The sequence below is a fragment of the Dendrobium catenatum genome, unplaced genomic scaffold (assembly GCF_001605985.2).
Source record: "Dendrobium catenatum unplaced genomic scaffold, ASM160598v2 fragScaff_scaffold_432, whole genome shotgun sequence".
Classification (NCBI taxonomy): domain Eukaryota; kingdom Viridiplantae; phylum Streptophyta; class Magnoliopsida; order Asparagales; family Orchidaceae; genus Dendrobium; species Dendrobium catenatum.
This window is the reverse complement of record NW_021318894.1, coordinates 472,963-495,533: the sequence shown is the minus strand read 5'-3', so window position 1 is coordinate 495,533 and position 22,571 is coordinate 472,963. Positions and strand designations below refer to the sequence as shown.

Below are 22,571 nucleotides of genomic sequence, written 5' to 3'. Positions count from 1 at the left end.
TATCAGTTTGGCTACGCAAATCCAATGTAATTAACGCAGGAGATTTGATGGTGATGTGCCTGAAAATTCAATTAAACTTTTAATTTAATAATTTATTTATGATCTACGGTTTTCAATAAAAAAGTGAATATCTTATTTGTTATTTAAATTTGATATGTCATCAAATAATTTTTGTGATCAGGCATGGATCTCGAGTCAAATTTAAATTAGAAGTTTTTAAAATTAAAATAAGGACCATCCAAACTCTGATTTCAACAAACTTAAAAATTAAAGTCAAACTGAAAAAACTGAACATCTTGAAAAGATAAAACAACGACATCAAATTCGACCCAATCCGACTCAAATGGGTCCAAATCGAGGGCTCGAATCACATTTGAAAGGCTCAAAGCATAAATTAGATGACCGAATGACATCCAAATGTGACATGCTTATAGTTGAATCGAGCGGCTCGACAAGGCGAATCCAACGATCGCCAAATTATGTTATCAAGGAATTGATATAAGCCGTCCATTCAAAACACTCCAAACATGTCCTTGATATTCTACCTATTTACTGTTCATGCAACTTCCAAAAAATTATAAATAGACCCCTCATTCTTCACTGAGGGTGAGGAAGGCAGGAGGAGAGGAAAGGAAGAGAAATTTGGAGTTCTCTTCCCACTATCGACCGTATGTTGCTAAACTTTTGTCTGGCCCTTATTTGTTGCTAGATTTCTACCCGATAATTGACTACTGTAATCTGATCATCCTCAAGTTCAAGGACGAATCAATTTTTGTAATCTATTCATATGCTAATGAATTCATTTCAATTGGGTATGATCCCATGATTTTTTCCTTCAGGATTTTCCAAGTAAAAAATTCTAATGTTTATATTCACTATTTGTGAGTTGAATAACCGTGCAACACTAAAACACGAACTTTTTCTTATTTTACCGCCACGAATATTCTAATACCCACCACAATTATTTAACATTTGAGTAGAAAATTTAGATCAACAAATTTAAGTCAAAACAGGTATTAAATTTTTTAATTTAATTTAAATTAATAAAATTACAAATGCTTAATATTACATTCTTTTCATAATGGATGTAAGGGACTTTAGGCTTATGTTTTTACAAAATTTAGCATTTAATTGCGTTTCCATATTGGCGTCTGTGTTTCTTCTAGAGAAGGGTTAGAAAGGGCTGCTCTTAGCTAGACTGTGACATGCAACGGGGAAAATGGTTTCCAGAAGAGGCTGGAAACTGGTGAGGTAGGAAGTGCAGTTTGAATTGGTTCGGCAAGTCAAACTTGCGATCTTGTTAGCTAAGAGTTGTTTTAGTGTATAGCTAACCAAGAACCATACTGAAAAACCGCTTTGTAATAAGTTGTATTACCATAGCTACCCGAGGACTATAGAATCATTGAGAAGAGTGAGAAATTACAACAAGAAAATTAAATTTCAATGCATGTTAATCAATCCACCGTTGTTTAGTTTGATTGGTGGGCGAGTAGGTTGAGAACACACCAACCCGTACTCGATTTCCCTCAAGAGGCAGCATCTCTTAAGTGGGGTCTAATCAAGTGTGGGTCATAAGGCTTCTGGGGTGCCCTTTCGGGGGTGACAGCGGGTGGATACCCAATTCAAAAAAAAAAAAAAATCAGAAATCATTTTAAATTACAAATAAATCGTAACAATGTAACTCTAAACCATCGATATATTATCCAATTTGACCTAATGACCTCACGATTTTATCCTCTTGATATAACTTCGTAGAAAGTCACTCGTCTTAGAAGTAATCCAGTACAAATACATTTAACTTTGTAGTTTCTGATGAAATTTCAAGTATTAAATCAAAAAGTACCTCAATATTTAAGAGTTTAATTTTATTTTCTTAAAGAATTTTATAATCTCCCTCATTTATGTTTCGTTTGGGATGACTTTTTTATTGCTTCTCAAAACAGAGTTTTAGTTAAAAAAAATTAATTTTTTGTACTAAAACTCTATTTTAAGAAGTAATAAAAAAGTCCTCCCAAACGAAGCCTTGGGACGGCTTTTTTACTATTTTCTAAAACGGAGTTTTAGTACAAAATTTTTTATTTTTGTACTAAAACTTCGTTTTAGAAAGCAATAAAAAAGTCGTCCAAAACGAAGCCTTAGATGACTGACATCCACCAAAATCATCTACCAGACATATACAACCCTACTTAACTTTGAAGTTTCTAATAAAATTACAACCATTACACTAAAAGGCGCGTCCAAAATTCGAAAGTTTAATTTTATTTTCTTAAATATTTTCACATAAATGTTAATGATTTAAAATACTACAAGCCATAGTGCATGATGACCAAGCATGAAGAACAAAAAATAATTGTATTCGCTTTCAGAACCTAAAAAGGACGATAGTGAAAGAAGTCAAATTTCATTCAAACAAAACAAATTCATCTTGATCTATCATGTGGATCCCATGCATCATCTGAAGCATTTTACATTTCAAAAAGCTTAATCCATTGTCTAAAGCTAGTTTTCGAATATTATAGAGAAAAAGAAAGAAAAAGTATCACTGAAGCTAGCCAAGCAAGAATGAGGTCTCCAAGCTGGGGTGGTCTCAAGGAGAAGTCAACATTTTCCCTTTTATTTGGGTAAATTTTGGCTCTATCGTATATTATTTAAGTTTTAACGTGATTATAATTATTTTAAATTACACACTTAATTGGGATGTTTAAATTAAAATTTATGTTTCATTTGAGATAATTTTTTTATTACTTTGTAAAGCTGTTATAAAAAGAGTAAATTTTTAAAGTTATTGTACAAAGTAATTTTTTAGTTCAAAAATTTTATAAAAATTATGAAAAAATAGTGACAAAATAGAAATTGTAGTTGCGGTCTGAAAAGACAAACAATAAGAAAGCTGTCTCACACGAAGCGTTAATATATAATCTTTGAACCATTTTTAAAAGAAATGAGCATGTCCCTTCGTGTTTTAATGGAGCTATTTTTAAACTATGATGATCTATAAACCTTTTGATAATATAGAATACAATATAAGAAATGAATTAGGGGTGATTCATAAAATTATATCATAGTCTAATCTCTCATGTATTTTAGTCATGTCTTATCATTTAAAGATAGATACTTTTGCATCATTAATGTCCCATAAAGTATACTTGTATAATTACACTTGGCTAACATAATGAATTAATTAAGCATGTTTATGTACTAGTAAAAAATAATTTAGGAAGTTTAGGTTCTGATTGAGATAGGATTATAAGGTTAATTTGCATAGTTTGACTCAAATAGTTAAATCATCCGTAATGTTCATGTATATTGTAAGAGTTCAAATTCTTAACTATCGAGATATTGTTCATTTTAGCCTAAGGGTCTCATAGTTTTGTCATGTTGTTGTAACTTCCTAGGAGATCACATATCCCAAGATTTATCTAAGATTAACATGCTTAACTGCAGAGTTTTTTAATGAAATTACAACCATTACATTAAAAATCGTCTCAATGTTTTAAGAGTTTAGCTTCTTTTACTTAAAGGGTTTCACATATATCTTTTCAAACTCTAATAGAAATAATCCCAATATACTTCCTCGATATTATATAGAGTTTAGAAAATTTATATCTCATCATTGATTTTGAATCTACAAGATTTCTTTGAATGATTTGATTCATAATTGCTTATAAAGAAACCCTAGTCATGATAAGTCCATTAACTTAGATTTCATTTGGAACTGTTTTAAGAAACAGTAAGAAAGCCGTCCCAAATGAATACTTAATTGCTAAATAAATATAGAATATAATGACCTAGTATGACGAATCCAAAAAAATCATAATTGAGTAATATCTATCTTTTATAAAGTTTCTTATATATATATACCCATAACCCCTTAAGCTAGTTCATTCATATTGAGAAATTCTATGGGGTCAAAATCCTTTGAAAAACTCAGCTTAATAAATTTAGAGCATAAGCTCGACTTTTTAGTTGAGTTTTCTTGAATATTAATGTAAATAATCTCAGAAACAATATTTTTGAAATGTTTAAAATCCAAAAAAAAAAAATTCATGATAAAACAAGTCCTTTGATTAAAATATTAAGCATTTTATGATATTTTATGTGAGTTTTGATAGAAGGGTATGTCCTAGAAATTTTATACCTTCCTGCTTGAATACTCCACGTGACATTTCTTTTATTCATCTCTCTCTCTTAGGCCCTAAACCACATATATATATATATATAATCAATCTCAGTAAATTATTCAAATGTGAACCCATCTTATAACAACTAATACATCTAAAAAAAGCAGAAAAATGATGCACGCAACGCAGAAAAATACTGCACGTAACGCAAAATATATTCACATGACTGTAAAGAAGGGTGCGAAGTTGAGTATACGAGTACTACTAGCACTGGTGATTCAATCCGATGAAGCAGATGGAGAAGAGAGTTCTCAGCTTGAGCTTCTCTTTACCCATCCAGAAGGCTTTCCTTGTGCGAAGGGCTGCTTCTTAATTCGTAGGATGTCATGTTCAAGCTGTAGGCTCCATGGAAGCAATTTTATCATTGGAGTGGCTCTCGTCTGGTGAATGGCTCCATGGTTTTGCTAATCAAAAGCATCAATTTCCCAAGTCTGCTGCAATGACAATCTTTCCAATTTCTCGTCTTTCAGTCGCTTCTGCTGATGAGCAGCATGAGCAGTTAATTTTCTATATACAAATTAACAAGCCAGGAAGCATCTTCTAAAGGAGAGGGTGCAAACGTTGAAGGGCTGCAATATGAAACAAATGATAAGAAAAATGTGGCAATATAATGTTCTTTTACAGCAAAACCAATGCATCATAGATTGATTGATTAGCCGATTAATTAACCTCGGTAAGCAAGTAGTTTGTGAGATATGGGTCTTAAACTAGAAAAAATGGTTAGACTGCGAGTCTGCGACCATTGCCATAAGCTATGACCATAAGCAAGTCATAGCTACTAGTTATGGAAATCTCTACTATATAGAGATAAGGTTTTATGCATAAATCGTTATCTAGACTGATGTGAATGTGTCAAATATAGTGAAAGGTCGAGAAGGGGGATTATAAAATGTTCTAAACTCTATACGGGAAGACATCAACATTAATTTTCATTTTACGATTAACGAGAACCAAGATAATTGATGCTTCAATCATGGTGGTTGTGGACATGTTTTCTAAAATGGTGCATTTATTGCCCATAAGAAAACCTTTGATGTTCTTAATATTGCTCTATTTTTTTTTTAAGGTACTATTCAACTTCATGGCCTACATCACAACATTAGTTCCAACTGAGTCGTCAAATTTATTAGCAATTTTTGCCTAGAAATATGAAAATGCAAATGTATAGAAGTCAACCTCAACTTCATTTACCATCCTCAATATGATGGGCGAACTAAAGTGGTGAACAACAGCTTAGGCATTATGCTTCGATGCCAATGCCTCGATGCCTAGTGCAAATACATTTAAAACAATGGGAAGACACTCTTGACAAAGTCAATTTTGCATAGAATTTTATGATCAAATGCTCTAAAGGTTGATACCCTATTAGACATCTCTATATCATAGAATTATACTCTATTGGCTACTATTCTATCCCAAGTTAGTAGTAACAGATAAAGAAAAAGACAATAATATGAAAGTCAAGTACATTAAATCAAAATAGTGCTAAAAAATAAATGAGTGACTAGCTCCATAATCGAATAAAATATTATAGGACATATCATAAATATAAATTGTATCTATAACAAAATCTAAGGCATCTTAAGCCTTATTATGAGTCAAACTGTATACACGTGCTTGAGTTAAAGATGGTGCAACATAACTGCCAAGTTCTCTCTAACCTGAGGACGATCTCCCTGTAACAAAACCTATTATAGAACTAGAACCACTGCCTCTACTGGAAGATCCCTCAGCAAACATTCAAAGTGAAACTATCCTTAGTCTCCTTGCCAGTTTTACAAAACTTTTAGATCTCGACTCAAAACATAAGTCTGATACCATCTGCAGACACTCTGCTACCCTGTATCCAAATTGATCACACTGAAAGCACTGTACGATCATCCTATAACACTAACCTAAGTGGCACTTACCACAAATACGGCACACAGGTGCCCACTAATAAAATCTTCAAAGCAACACTAACACTACTAGAAATTGTCACAGACACAGACTGCCCACCCCTCCCAGCCATGGGGAGTCCAAACATGTTCCTCTAATTTCCAAAAAAGCCACAACTAGAAGTATTGTAGCAAAACCCATTTTCTACTAGTAATTCACCATTGTTGAGACGCTATCATATCATTCTATATCAAATAAGCTTGCTCTTTTAACTATAAAAAATAAAAAATGCTGAATGGGACCAACGATTGTCTCAGAATGTCCAAAAGTCATCTAAAAAATCTGTAGCACATATCCTTGGGAATGCTAACCAACTAAGAAACATACCTAGCTAATATTGTAAATTCAACCTTGTACTACATAACAAACTTGCTCCCTTGGACAAGCCTTAGAAATATATCCTGCATTTGTTAATGTATATAAGGCGGTACAAACCATATTCGAAATACCTTAATAAACTCCTCATAACTAATCAAGGAGTTTATCCGCTCCTAAAACGTATCCTCCTATTGGATCAATCACCATCTCTGCCTCTCCATTTAGCAAAAAAATAGCCAATGTAACTTCCTCTAAAGAGGACATTATATGTCGTTAAATATCTTCTCCAACGACCTCCTCAGCCGATCCTCTACTACTCTGGGCTTAACAACGCCCTCAAATGCAATGGCTTGAATCTTAGAAATATCTATAAATGTCGGTTTATATAATCAAATCTAATAGAAAAAATCATGCTCTATGGCTCGCCATCAGCTAGCCTATCAAATTGGCAAATTATGTAACATTATCAGAACTAACTGTAGGAGTGGTGCTTCGTACGGGTGCTTCCTGACTAATACTCTGTTTATCTATTATATGTAGGTCTTACGGATCCATAACCACATAGAACACATAGCTGAACAAATATGCACTTGAAAACAAGCAAAAATGAATACCCAATCATACCCAAAATTATCTAAGTTGACTTGCAGATTAAATTTTATAGCTATATTTACAATCAGTTTCCCAAAAATATTACTCTAATTAACGTGTTGGCTTTTGCAATAGACCAACCCAAGATGAAAGTTTTGGGGAACTTTTAGATTTTCTTTTTTTTTTTAATTTAAGTTCAACAGGCTGCACTTACCATTCTAAATTTTTAAATAATCAGTATTAAGCATTTAGATTAGTTTTAAAATAATTCATAATGATTATAGTACTAACCAGAATAGTACTTGTAGTTATCATAAAAATGAATAGTAATAAATGAAAGTAAATAAATAAGTACTTCATATATTAAAGCAAAAATAATAGCTCTTCCTCAAGCCATTATACCTCTCATCAAAACTAGGGCTGTCAACAAATGACCCGACCAGAAAAATTCGGGTTCGGGTCGACCCGTTTAATAAATGGGTTGGGTTCGGGTCAACCCGGTAACCCGATTCCGACCCGAAAACAACCCGCGTCAATGAGAGTTTTAATAATGTCGAGTCGCGAGCGGTCGAGCCAACGAGGCATCGAGCGGATCAGCGGATAAGTTAGGGATTTCTCATTTCTGAGTTAGGGTTTCTCTATCTCCGACTCCGTTCTCCGATTCTCTCGCTTCTTGCCTTCCTCTAGGCCGTTCGCACTCTCAGTTTGCACCTTTGGCTTGGTCTGTAAGACTGTTTAGTTTTTTTAGAAGTATTTTGGCATTTTGCTGAGTTTTAGTTTATGATCGACTGATCTACAATTCTACAGATCTACTATTATATGAATTTATATTTTTTCTACTCTTCCTTTATTTCATAATTTATCAATCTGGAAGTTAGGGTTTGCAGTTTTTGTAGATTAGGGTTTGTAGTTTGATGTTTTTGACATTTGGTTTTGGACCTTTAAGGTCTTCTGTCTAGCACCAATTAACTATTTTTTAACATTCAATAGTGAATCCCGATGGCTGATGGTTATGTTGGATTGTTGCAAATTTGCCATGTTGTCCTGTACTCCTGTTGGTGCCTTTGATGCAAGAATCTTAGAATCCTGAATTCCTGATGGTTAAATAGTTAATTGGTTATGTTGGATTGTTGGCATGTTTAGGTATTTGATGCCTGAATCCTTTTGGTTGATGGATATCAGGTTATGTATTGTACTTATGCTGGATTGTTCATTGTTGGCTTGTAGCCTTGTAGCCTATTGTGGCCGTTGTCACTTGTCGTCGGCAGCAGTGCAGCTTGCTGCTTGCATATTTGTCTGCGACTCTGCAAGCCTGCAGCAGTGCAGCTTGCAAAAAAACATTTTTGGTTTGCTCTGTGCCTCTGTTGCTCACTTGGTCTTATCTTCTGAAATTCTGTTGATGTTAGTTTATTATTATAATATGGCAATGATGAAGAACCTTGTGAATATATAGAACAGTGCCAATACATAAATAAAAATGTTTTGCAACTAGTTTACAAATTGAGGAAATAAGATTTTTTTGATTTGAGCATATATATACTATTTCACTGAATAGATACTAAAATTATAAAATCTGTATCAATTTGTAATCTTGGAGGGCAAAATTTTAAAATTGTTGCAGACTAGCAAATGATGCTTCAATTTTCACTAGGTTTATTCTGAGCCGAAGGCCCTAAAGCCTAAGCCTGTGATTCACTGATTCCTTGACCAGTTGACCTTGAGGCTTGACTTGACTCTTGAGCTTGTAGATTTTACTTAATTTTGTTGCAGCCTTGCAGGTTCATTAATAATAGATGGTTCAAAGTTCAAACTTCAAAGAAGCTAACTACTTGAGTCTTGAGGCTTGACGACTTGAGCAATGAGCAACATCCAACAACAACTCTGGTTGTGACTTGTGATTTACTATTTTTTGTGTATTTGCAAATTATAAATTGTAAATTTGTAATGTATCAAGTATCATACTATCATTGTATATTTCAATATTTGTATTTTGTATTTGTAAATTGTAAATTTAAAAATTGTAATGTATCTTGTATTATAGAAATTAGAGTTTTTGTTTGTTCATCATAATTTTTTGTATTCATTTATTGTTTCATTGTTTTTTTTATTAGTCATATAATTTCATAAATTTTTTTGTTTAACATTTTTTTCCCAAAAAAGTTTGGGTTGGCGGGTCGGGTCCGGGTTCTGCTATTGGACTCGTATAGCTAAACGGGTCGGGTTCAGGTCGGCCAGTTTAGCTTCGGGCCAGTTTGGGTTCGACCCGGCAACCCGAATTGACAGCCCTAATCAAAACAAAATTTAGAGAATTCTAACCCTTATGACTCCCGTGCATGTATATCAAAAATATGTTCTTATGACTCCCAATACTAAACACAATAATAGAATATGCATATAGCACCATAACAGAATATGCATTTAACACCAAAATGTATATGTGGCACTATAATATTCATTTAACACTAGAATAGAACTTCCTCCATCCATACCAGATTTCCTTAAAATCATACGTTTAAATTAAATAAGCATATAACTCATTACATTGTAGTAAACAAAATATAAGTAAACTCATTTTTAGAATTTAACATAATGCTTTAATGGAAGGTAGCGGAATATACTACTGAGCAAAAATACACATTTTGAAAATATAACCAAATTATTAGAGATTGTTCACGTCATTACTATGAAGCTTTAATTTACTTCAAGATTATTTTTTAGAACCAGGATTATTTTTTAATTTGCCAAAAACCCTACATTTTCTAATTTATCCAGTGAAAATGTCCAAGAAAAATGCCTAAATATTTAGAATTATATTATCTATAAAATACAAAAAGTTACATAGTAAAAGTTTTACATATATTACTTTATCCTCAAAATTTTTTTAAGGATTATAAATTAAATCATAAAATTTCTAAAATTCTCGTATTGTTAAAAATTGAGATTGGCAATGCAACCTACATCGATCCAGCCAATTGTCAAAACGAGACCGAAAATAAAAAATGTAATAGACTCACCCAAAATTGACCTTCTCTCTTTAGGATTAATCCTCTTTCTCTCTCTCTAGTCGGCTATCTTGAGGGAATGGAATAAAAATGAAATAGTGAAAACTGATATTTTGATTTTGAAATTAAGACCCAATGTTGCGGTGCTCGATCATGCATGTCGCAACGCTCTCTTAACGAGCACATAGCTCCACGGCGCCACCCTCAACACCGCTGCATTGAATTAAATGGGCAAATTCCAGAGAGCACAAAGCTAAGATGCCGCCAGACCCAATGCCGCAACATTCAAGGGAAATTTTTCAGTTTTCACAGGCATGCACACAGATCCCTGGTACCCGCATTAGAATACATGCTTACAAAATATTTCTAGATGCATGCAAATGAGTTAAATGCAAGAATGCAGTAAATTATCTTGGTTCAAATCAGGTCAAAACAGGTTGAACCGTAGTTGTTATACTTTGGATTTAATCCAGTCAAAATAGATGCAAGAATCTGTAGTTGTTACATTTTGAATGCATTGTTTCCATGTTGTTGATAAGGAACTTATTTAAGAGAGTTTCTTCCTTTTTCAACCCGCTTTGTTATAATTTTTGACATCGTCTACTTTAGCCCACAATGCTATTAACGGCTCCATTTGCTCATCACTTATATCCTAATATACACATGGCATGAGAAACAAAGTTACCTTACTAAAATTGAGGTCAAAGTGGAAATTATTATGGCTCATTAAAGCATATAGATTGCAGTTTAAATTTTTACTTGAGTTGTTGATGTTGGTTAAAGATTTCGGAGCAGGGTTTGCCTAGTACACTTGCTTTTCTCCTTGTTTACCTTTCATGATCTTGTGGTTCTCTTCTCTAATTCATTTAAGAACCTATTTGGTTGGTGAAATTTTGCTTTGGGCTATTGTAGTTTCCCACATTCTTTGGCTTTTTTTTTTTTTTTGTGGAATTTTGATACCATCTCACTTTGCAATGTCTCTTGCATTTATCCTTGAGATTTTTAGTGCTAGGCCTATCGTTTTTGCTGAATGATTGTTATATGTTTGCCCAATGACTTTTCCTAATGCCATCATTTTGATTTTTGTGGTTGGTGCATAAGGGATGTTTTGAGGGGCAAGTTATTCTGTGCGTTATCCGAACGAGTCCGAATTGGCCTTCGGATGAGTTCAGACACCACTCATAATAATGTTTCGCTTTAAAGATGTTCTGTGTTGATTGCTATTTATTGTTGTCCCTTTTTCCTCCTAGATCCAGATTTTGGCTCTCATTTTTTAGTTTTCTCTCAATTTTACAATCATATTAGTCTATATATATATATATATATATATATATGCGTGTTTGATATTTTTTATATAATTTATATATTTATTGGTAAATATAAAAGTTTAAAAATATTAGATATGTAAATACATTAAAACTATATAATATATATGTAAATTAGCCGTATATAAAATTGTAAATACTTAAAGAATTAGATTATCATTCATTTCATCATATAAGTTTATGAAAAACTCAACTCGTGTCAGATTTTTAAATCCGAGTCCAACCCATTTGCTAACCGGGTGGGACCCAAATTTTTTCGGTTGCTATTGGAATTGAGTTTCGGATCGTGTCAATGACAGCCCTGCTATCAAGTTAGCTAAATCGGAATCCTCTCTTGATTTTTCCGCAATCAGGTGGGTCGTCAGAGGGTTGAGAATTGACGAGAAGAAGGCGACGATGCCTCAGCGGCACTCGAAGAACAACAATGATCTTGCCTTCTTCACCTACGACGAGAAGCGGAAGCTAGGGTACGGAACACAAAAGGAGCGATTGGGGAAGGACTCCATCAAGCCCTTTGACACTTGCTGCCTCTGCCTCAAGCCGTTCATCGATCCGCTTTGTTGCCAGAAAGGTCATGTTTTCTGCAAAGAGTGCATCCTCGAGTGCCTCCTTGCCCAAAAGAAAGACATCAAGAGGTGCCCTCCTCTGGTTATTCTATCTTGTTAAATCAGATCTAGCATTTTCTTTAGATTATGGAAATTCTTGGTTAATTGGATATGAAACATACTTAAATTATCAACTTTGTTTTGGGGTTCGTGGAGGAACTGATGGAAATTTCAACTCTTGGTGGTGGTTATCGCTAGGTTCAGATTGGGGGTAGAGGGAAGACAGTTAGGGATTTTGAAAAGGTCTGAGAGAAGTTAAAAGACAAAGGAATAACAGGAAGAAGATAATCTAAGAAATTCCTTTTGATATCAGAATTCTGTAGCTCATTACATTGATGTTTGTATATATAGATAGAATGAGTACAATTAGTTATAATATGAGTGCTGTGCTGCGATCTGCAGTCTGCTATAGCAGGCGTTGTGGAGTAGAATCCTTGGCAGGGAAATTTCAACTCTTGGCTGGTGCAGCTGGAGATGGAATATGCGATTGTATTGGTGAACCGGAAGTAGAACGGGCTGAGGTGGTGGGTGAAGTGTGGTTTGGTGTTATGACAGAATGTGTAATGGAAGAATTAGGGATGGAAGAGGAGGGTATGGTGGAATGGTGGTTGTAGATATGAGTAGAGGAGAGTAGCTAGTGGATAGTGAGTTGGGAGAAGTATTTGGCGGAGTTGATGTATAAGGAAATGTCTGCTCGTGAAACACAACTTGTCGAGAGATGTGAATTTTGTTTGTATGAAGATTTAGGGTCTTGTAGCCTTTATGAGTGGTTGAGTAGCCGAGAAAGATACACTCTTGAGAGCGGGGCGAGAGTTTGTTGGGGGCTTGAGGTTGCAACCAGGGAAAACATATATAGCTGAATGTTCTGAGATGAGCGTAGGATGGAGGTTTGACGTGGAGGTGTTGAAATGGTATTTGAAGATTGGTCGCCTTGGTCGAAAGTCGATTAATGAGATAATTGGAGGTTGTGAGGGCCTAAGCCCAGAAGTGTAATGGGAGATTGGTGGCATGTTATAGTGTCTGAGTGAGATCAATGAGATGTCGGTGCTTCCTTTCGGCAAGGTTGTTCTGCTAAGGAGTATACGAGCAACTTATTGATGGGAGATGCCATGAGATAATAGGTATGATTTAAAATTGTTGCTTGTAAATTCTCATCAACCATTCGATCAGAAAACCTGAATGGTGGAGTTATAGCTATTTTTTATTAGTGAGCAGAATTGCTGAAATTAATTGAAGGCTTCTTGTTTAGAATTCATCAAGTACAACCAGTATAAATGAGTGAAATCATCAATGAAAATAACATAGTATCGATTGCCATTAAGAGAAGGTAATGGTGTCGGACCCCATACATCCGAGTGAATTAATTAAAACGGTTTAGTAGAAGTAACACTTGTATTGAAAGGTAACTTGTAGCTTTTGACCACATAACAAGAGATGAAGACAAAGGAAGATGAAAGATTACATAAGGATAGTATGTATTTAGCTAAAGTGGAAAAGAGGTGTTGGTGAGGATAACCAAGATGCACATGCCAGACGGATGAAGGTGCTGATGTAGCTTGAAGAGCTATGGAGGTGAAGGTGGATGTAGTTCGAACAGGGTAAATGCCATCACGGCTGGGGCTACATAGTAGAATGCGATTGTCATAAAAATTCTTGATAACAAAACCGCGAGCATCAAAAGAGATAGAGACGTGATTATCAGCGATGAGTTTAGAGTTAGAAAGCAGATTATGAGAGAGGGATGGGGCATGGAGGAGATTGTGAAGATGAAGCTTACGAGCAAAATCTGTCAAAGGAAGTAGACCCTGGGCACTGTGTTGGATGGGCATATTACTACCATTGGCAATGGAGATTGAGTCAGAACCGTTGTAGGGAATGGGTTGTTGGAGATTGGAGGTGTCAAATGTCAGGTGTGTAGAGGCACTTGAATCAAGTACCCAATCAATTGTTGGGGAGGGCTTGTACTGACTGAGTAGTGCTCTAGAGTTCTAGGAAGATGGTGGAGCAAATTGAAGATTGCAACGATGCCAATAGTTGAGGGTGGAGTGACTCTGTTTGCCGCAATCTGACAAGTTATATGAGATGATGGTGTCTGCGGGGAAACTTGGGTTCTGGGAGAATAAGCAGATGGATGCGGTGATGCCCCTCGTATGCGAGAGAATGAGCTTGAGGGGTGGAATTGTTGCAGCCTCTAGATTTAGCGGAATGGTAGGAGAAGAGAGCTTGGTTGTCTGAGGTTAGGGAGGTGTCCTTCAGATGTTCAGCTTGAAGATTTATTTTCATGTTGCACGGGAGAGAATATTGGACGTCGAGGCTGATGGGGTTTAGGGATGTGCGGATCGCCGTTTTGAAGGAGTTGTATGTGGAGGGGAGGCTTAAGATGATATCCTCTGTATCAATGTGTGATCCATCCACTGCAATGTTGCCAACTAAGGTTTTGATTTGAGCTAGGTACTAAGACTTGGAGGAGTCACGCATTTGGATGTGATGAAGCTCATTTTTGAGTTGGATAACGCGTGATCAATTTGTAGGTTGAAGTCTCTTTTCCAAGGTAATCCAGATGTCATGAGCAGAGGTAAGATTGATCATATAGGGCAAAACAACTGGTGATATGGTGGAGAAAAGGGCAAAGATCAAATTGCGATCAATTAAACACCACAGGTGTAGGTCCGGGTTTGGGGAGGTGGGCAAAGGGTATGGCGGATGGGTTTGAGTTTCAGTGAGGTAGCCTTCGAATCCGTTAGCTGAAAAATGTTGACAAATTTGAAGACACCAAATGGCATAGTTGTCGTTAGTGAGTTGAGTGGTGACTATATGTTTGAGATTGGACATGAGGAGCTTTAGAGGTGGTGGAACAGTGAAGTCGGCCATAGAGGCAGAGAGATTTGAGTTGGGTGGGGGAGACGATGCAAATGCTTGGTCGGCCATGGTGAGTTGGAAGGAGAGCAATGAAGCTACTGCTCTGATACCATGAAAAGGTCTGAGAGAAGTTAAAAGATAAAGGAATAATAGAAGAATATAATCTGAGAAATTCCTTTTGATATCAGAATACTGTACCTTATTATATTGGTGTTTGTATATATATAGATAGATTAAGTACAGTTAGTTATAATATGAGTGCTATGCTGTGATCTGCGGTCTGCTATAGCAGGCGTTGTGGAGTAGAATCCTTGGCAGAGGCGAGTGGTCCTCACATTCATTCCTTGCTTGCCTGCTTGGCTTGGACTAAAAGATTTGGTGGGAGGGAAAAAATGATCCATATATTATTTTCTTTTGATGGGGAAGTTTAAGAGAAAAAATAAATTGATTGTACTACTCCTGATTTAAAGTTGAAAGAGAACGTTGAAATTTGTGTTTTTATTTCAATAATATTATTTTCGAGGATCCAATGCTTTAAATGTTCAAATCTGTGCCTAGTTCATGAAGCTCTCCCCATTAATATACGTTGTAGGTATGATTTTTGAATGAAGCTTTATATCTCTTTTGTAAAGAATTTCATAATTCACTGCTATAACTTTTTAGTCACAATTGTCGCAGCCTAACTATTTTAATGCCTATTTAGTTGAAGTTAAGACCGATATCTTACAATCTACTTACTTACAAAGGTTAATTGATCGGCTATTGAATTAATCTTTGGTGAATTGGTTTACTACAACATAAAATTATACTACCACATTTCTCTTATAATTTGTTTTGCATGCAAACCCTTAATCTTAGTTTTAACTGTTGAAATTTTAAGTTTTCAGTCTTTCTTAGAAGATGTTTCCTGTCTTTGTTGTATATAGAAAATTAGCTGCTCATGCTGCTCAACAGAAGCAACAAAAAGATGAGGAATTGGAAAGGTTGTCATTGCAACAAGCTCGGGAAATTGATGCATTTGATCAGCAAAATCATGGAGCCGTTCCCCAATACAATGACAAGAGCCACTCCCGTGATAAGAATGGCTTCCATGGAGCCAATAGCGTGAAGGTAACATCCTATGAAGAGGAAGCCCTTCGCACAATGAAAGCTTTCTGGCTGCCTTCTGCAACTCCTGAAGCTCCTGTTAAAGTTGATGCTCCATCTTCAGACACCATATGCCCAGAGGGCAAAGAGAAACTCAAGTTGAAAACTCTCTTCTCTATCTACTTCACTGAAGACAATAACAAAGAGAATAAGAGGTCCAAGTCTGTGGATAGCAATTACATCTGCCCTAGTTGCAAGGTTACCCTTACGAATACACTCTCTCTTGTGGCCATTAATACTTGTGGTCATGTCTTCTGCAAGAAGTGTGCGGATAGGTTCATTGCCAAGGATAAGTTTTGCCTGGTGTGTAACAAGGAATGCAGGGAAAAGAACTTGGTGTTCTTGGAGAAAGGTGGAACTGGTTTTGCCGGACATGGGGAGCATTTGGAGGCCACTGAATTTAAGCATTTGGGAAGTGGTTCAGGCTTAGGTCTTGTGAGACCAGCGATGAAGACATGATCTCTCTCTCATTTCCTCGAGATGCAAGGTTTAAGGTTCTTTGCCATCCGGTTATAACTCTGCAATGTTATATTAGAATTTGGTATGGATAGTTTACTTTTCATTTGTCAAAATAAGACGATAACTCTATATACATTGGTTTTGAAATTTATTTGAAGTTAATTTTGTTGAGTTGCTAATTTTAGAAGAGCTAGTGGAGTAGCTCTAGTGGAAGATAAGATTTGAGAGAGGTGCCTTTGATGGTTTGGTCATATAAAACGGCAGCCTTCCGATGACCCGGTTAGGAGAGTTTGATGTATTAGATTTGACTTATGTTAAGTAAGGTAGAGGTAGACCTAAAATGACTCAGATAGAAAATATTAGAAATGACTTTTTTTTTAGATTTAAATGAGAATTTGATCTTAACATGATACAATAGAGAGCAATGTTATCGAAAGGCTAATCTATGCTAAAATTTAATCAAGTTTTTTTAGTATTGTCTCTACCTTTCTTAACATAGGCCAGATCTAATGCATCTAATCTCCTAGCAATGTTATCGAAAGACTAACGTTTTATGCGACCAAACCATCTAAGGCAACTCCCTCTAATCTTATCTGCCACTAGAGCTACTCCAACTTTTTCACGTATATACTCGTTTTGCATTCTGTTTCTAAGTGTGAAGCCACTCATTCACTTGAACATCCTCATATCTAAAAAACTTAACTTAATTTGATACTTCACTTGTAATGACCAACATTGTGCCCAATAAAGCATTGTAGGTCTCACAATCATCTTATAAAATTTCTCTTAAGTTTGAGGGGTGTCTTTCTATCACACAATAGGCCCGTTGCATTCCTCCAATTCTACCATCCAACTTGAATTCTACTAATAATATCCCCATCTATTTCACTATCGTTTTGCACAATAGACCTGAGATATCTAGAACATACACCCTTTTTTAAAGACTTCAGTCATGCAATGTCATAGTCCCACCATAGATCTATTACTATTGAAATTACACTTCATGTACTCAATTTTATATCTACTCAAACGAAAGCTTTTAATCTCTAAGGTTGACCCCCATAATTCAATTTTTTCATGAACTCATACTCTAGTCTTATCAACAAGAAGAATATCATCAACAAAAAGCATATAGTAAGGTGCATCCTCTTGCAACTATCTAAAAAGAACATTCATGACTAAAACAAAAAATATAAGTTTAAAGGTGATCCTTGATGTAATCCAAATGAAATAAGAAAATATTTGGTCAAACAACCTCATGTTTGAACACAAGTAACAACTCCTATATACATATCTCTAATGACTTATATATAAGCATTATTAACTCCTTTCTTTTCTAGAACTCTCTAGAACACTTCTATTGAAATTTTTTCATATGCTTTCTCTAAATAAATAAATATCATATGTAGATCCTCTTTACTTTATCCATATTTCTCCATCAAACATCTCAACAAATATATAGCTTTTATAGCAGACCTGCCCGACATGAATTCAAACGGATTTTGAGAAACATTAGTATCACGTCATAGCCCATGCTCGATTATTTCTCGCCCAAAATTTTAATGGATAATGTTAACTTAATTTATCAATAATTCACACTACAACTTTAATATAATTTTTTTAGAACACTGATAATAAGAATTACCGCATAAGCTACATGATTAGCCAAAAGTATCTATCATGCTTATGTTCAACAAAAAAACGGTGTTTCATCAACTGCTAAAACCAAGAAAACCAAATAGCACATTTATCTATGATGCACCGACACGGACACGTCGATATGGACACGACATGACACGGACACGACATGACACGGACACGGGACACGGCATTTTTTAAAATTATAGGACACGGGTGCGGCGTGGACACGGCATAATAATTTTTTAATATAATATATAGAAATTAATGTGACATTATATTAAAAATTACAAGCAATAATAAATCAATTTCATGATAACTAGGTACCGAGCTTGTATCTAGCGGTACCGAGCATGTACTAAGCGGTACCTAGCAGTACTAAGCATGTACCTAGCGATACCTAGCAGTACCGAGCATGTACATTAGCTTTTTTTTTTTTTGGTAAGTTTCAAAAAACAACAATTAATATTTCAGGCGTCGAGAGTCAGGTGTTAATGCTATTTATCAGCCACCGAGAGAAGAGATGAAAATATCTTCATTGCCAAAAAGAAATGAAAATGAGAATATTCGATGATTAGGAATTAAGTGCGGACGTTGAGTTTGTGTTGTGGGTAGGAAATAAGAAATTTACTTTAAATCCCGCAAAATATAAGAAATTATATTTAAAAAAATTCATAAAGTATTTAAGATACGCGTGTCGGACACGCGTGTCCAATTTGCATTTAATATTTTTTAATCGGACACGTTTTCGGCGTGTCCGACACGTGTCGCAGGAGTGTCGGACGAGTGTCGTGTCAGACACGGTGTCGGACACTGCACGCCTCTTTGAGGAGGTGCATCATAGACATTTACAAATAATATGGTAAAATCCTTAATGGTCACTGATATTCACTCCGAATCAAATTGTTCGAATTTGAGAGTGTGTTGAATTTTGATCATCACTAGATGTATTTTGAAGAAAAAAATTCAAATTATATTGTGTTAGTCAAAACAAATTTCATTTAGCTAACATAAAAGATAGAAGGTAGGTACCCACATCAATCAAGTACGTTGCCGTCGAGCTGGCCTTTTATTTTTGTTGGTAGTAATTTTTTCTTGAGCTAGCTGTTTATTGGGAGCCATATTAGCTGATCTCTTTAAGATTTGATATGATTTGCACTTTTGAACTCGATGCTGAATGAATTGATATTTTGTTTGACTATTGCTGTGATGAAGCTATTGGTTTTTCATGGAATTTTGTTGAAATAAGGCTGTTGTTTGTGATGGTCTTTCTCAGATGAGTCAGACAGTTAATTGCTAGTGCTTCATTCCTTATACTGCCTGTGATTTCAAGTGTGTTTCAATGTTACTTTGTTCTTTGTGTGCAAGTTCTTGAGCTATTATGAAGACTTTCGAGATTTATTGAACTGTATGATAAATTATTTTTGGTTGGATTTTATTCTCATTAACTTTTAAGGTGGACTGAAGAATGTATTATTCAGTTGGAGATCTTGGTCTTAGCTCTATAGCGAGCAGCTCCCATAAGTGATGAGTTTTTTTTTTTTAAGGCCAATGCTGAAGCAGTCAAGCATGCATAAATTGTCCCTTGAGGCGTTTTTATCCTTCTGTTTTTGTTAAGATGCATATGTGCATGCAATTTTTTTTGTTATTATTTGCCTTTTTTATTCTTTAAGAAGCAAATTTTTTGGAAAAACTAACAAACCTTTCTACCCTTTTTTATCTATTAATACCCCCATTGGAGGCTAAGGGAATGGTGTTTCTTCCATTTAGGCTTTAGTTTTTTCGTAAAGGGTAAAAAAATTATATGATAGGAGTTTAAAAATTGTTAAAAGCAATGAATGCTATAGTCCGTCCATTAAGACTCCAATCTTCTATTGAAAATGTGTTGAATGTCCTCGTTAAGAAAAATAGATTTGGAAGCAATCAAGACTTATTGTCCTTGTGGTGGTGGCTTTAGTGTCCTCTTGAAAAAGGTATTGATTGTCCTTGTCGGACATAATTTGATTTAGAAGTGATCAAAGCTTGCATTTCTTATGATGAGGCTTATCTTTTCTTAAAAAAGGCGTTGATTGTCTTTGTCGCACGGGTGAATTTAGGAGAAATTATTTTGTGCTTGCACCTGATGTAGAAGCTACATCTGGACTTCAATAAAAATATAACGTGTAGACTAAGTATTACTATGTATTACTAGGTATCATTGTATATTGTTGTGTTTTAGCTAGTACACAATAATACACAACAATATATTAGTGTATTGTTGTGTGCTAGCTAATACACAGTAATACATAACATTACATAGCTAAATATACAATAATAAATAGTAATACATTAGTCCACTCATTATATTTTTATTGAAGTCCGGACATAGATCTACATCCAGTGTCCACAAGTAATAATTTTTCTAAATTTAGAGGCGATAAAGACTAAAAATCCTTATAGTGAGGCTCTGCTCATTTTTCTAAAAAAAAAGTGTTGACTATTTTTGTTGAATGGATCAGATGTTGAGGCTCTGATCTTTCTTTGAAAAATGAGTTGATTGCCTCATTGGATGAATTGAGTTTGGAGGTGAGGTTCTTCGCCTCATTTTGAGCTCTGATTTTCTTCTTGTATGATGATGATCATACTCAAACTTTGGCACAAAAGTAGAATTATGAAATATGAAGCTATGGCCAATTATTGATGACGTGATGCTGATAAAAAAGATATATATTTATTTAAAAATAGTGAAAATTTATTAGATAGGCTGGTTTTTCCTATTTTAGAGTGATTTTCTTGCTTATTTTTTAATTTCTTCTAAAAAATTTAGCCTGATTTGTTTTGTTTGGATGACTGCGTGCATCTCTACGCTTTTCCCAAGATTTTTTGTTGTAGAATTTGGACGCGTTAGGTAGAAGTGGGAGTATGAAGGCTATAGAAGTCCTTAAAAATTTTTTTGGTGGTATTGATAAAGTGTGTTGATATCATATAAATTCAATAATTTTATATGCGACTTCGAATTAAGACTTCTTATTTGTATAGTCCATAAGTGCATGTTTATTCATGTAATATAGAAATTTGATTAATGTTTATAATCAAGTTGTTTAAATGAATGAAATTATTAATGAACTCTCAATCTTTATATAAGTGATTTTTTTTTTAAAGCTTGCCCCCTATAGGAGGTCAAGCCCTTTGGATGTTTGCTTTGTTGAGCGTAATTGATGTTTTGATATAATATTGACAAATTTTATTGATACTATTAATTATAATCAAGCTCTTTATTCATGTTAAGAAGGGTCATGAAGAATTATCTGAAAATTACATCTTTGTGAGGCTGTTGGAGTGGGGTGTCATAGCAGACTTCAATCTCTGAAAAAAGTGATGTGTGGAATCCTTCGAAGATATTTGACCTAGTGGAGATTGTTTGTAAGAGCATTATTCGATTATGATATTAACCTATTTAAATAAGGTCAAGAATAATTCACTAAGAATTTTTAATATATTCAAATTTGTTTGTCAGTTACTTTATAATATTAACTTACATAGAAGATGTTAGGAGGAATCCATCGAGAATATTTTACTTATCCGATAATATTAACCTGTGTGAAAGGAATTGAGGAAAATATACGAAGAATGTTTGATATATACAATGTTGTTTGTCAGAGCATTATTCTATGATATTCACCTATAGAAAGAGGTCAAATCAAATTTCTCTTGGATCGACTAAACCTTGATTGGGAGAGGAAAATTCCACATTTATCCCAAATAAAATGTAAACTTTGGTTCCCCTTTAGATTTTTATTGCCATTTCGAGATCATGATTGTGATCTTATCAAGGGAATGAAAGTCCATATAGGAAGTATGTGTAGAGCTTGAAATTTTTTTGAAGCTTTCTTAAAATTTGCTTATATTTATAGAGAGATTTAATAATGATAGCTATGAGTTGCCATGGATATGTAGAAGAATATTGAAAGAAAGGTTTTGCTAGATCATAATAGTGCCCATGATGTTAACATCAACATTCCTTTGAGATTATAGCCATGGTGTCCCACATTCTTGATGTCACATCCTAAAATCGAATTGGAGAGAATTTATTATTCATCTTAAATTTAATAACAACAGAGCCACTAAAGGAAATCAATATATAGAAATAAAATAGAAACATCATCCAAATCATAAACATATATAGATCTTATATCTATTCATATCAAAATATTTTATACACTAATCATAAATTTTTCCCGACATTTCATCCATTAATATACATGTCGTACGATTACAAAAGGATTCATCTATAACATCATATATAAAATACCTCTAACAGCAACTCCCTCTATCTACTCCACTGATGTTTTACCCTTCCTGAAACATGTAAATATATAGAGTTAGCAGATAGCTCAGTAGATTATACAGAACCTACAACTGTATTCAATGCAAGAAAATAATATAATATACATGTCATCATTAATTAAATCATGAAAGCTAATCATATGTTGAACCAATATCATTCTATGCTTACTCTTATACATGCAT

At 34.6% G+C, this 22,571-nt stretch overlaps 1 protein-coding gene across 1 annotated transcript; it reads left to right on the top strand.

Moving 5' to 3' along the window:
* The first annotated feature begins 11,659 nt into the window (after positions 1 to 11,659).
* Positions 11,660 to 16,595, top strand: LOC110092645 (E3 ubiquitin-protein ligase CSU1). The gene is made up of 2 exons (XM_020817291.2): positions 11,660 to 11,990; positions 15,746 to 16,595. The coding sequence occupies exons 1-2, from the start codon at positions 11,752 to 11,754 to the stop codon at positions 16,422 to 16,424; spliced, it is 918 nt and encodes a 305-aa protein (XP_020672950.1). The 5' UTR covers positions 11,660 to 11,751; the 3' UTR covers positions 16,425 to 16,595.
* Positions 16,596 to 22,571: the final 5,976 nt, after the last annotated feature.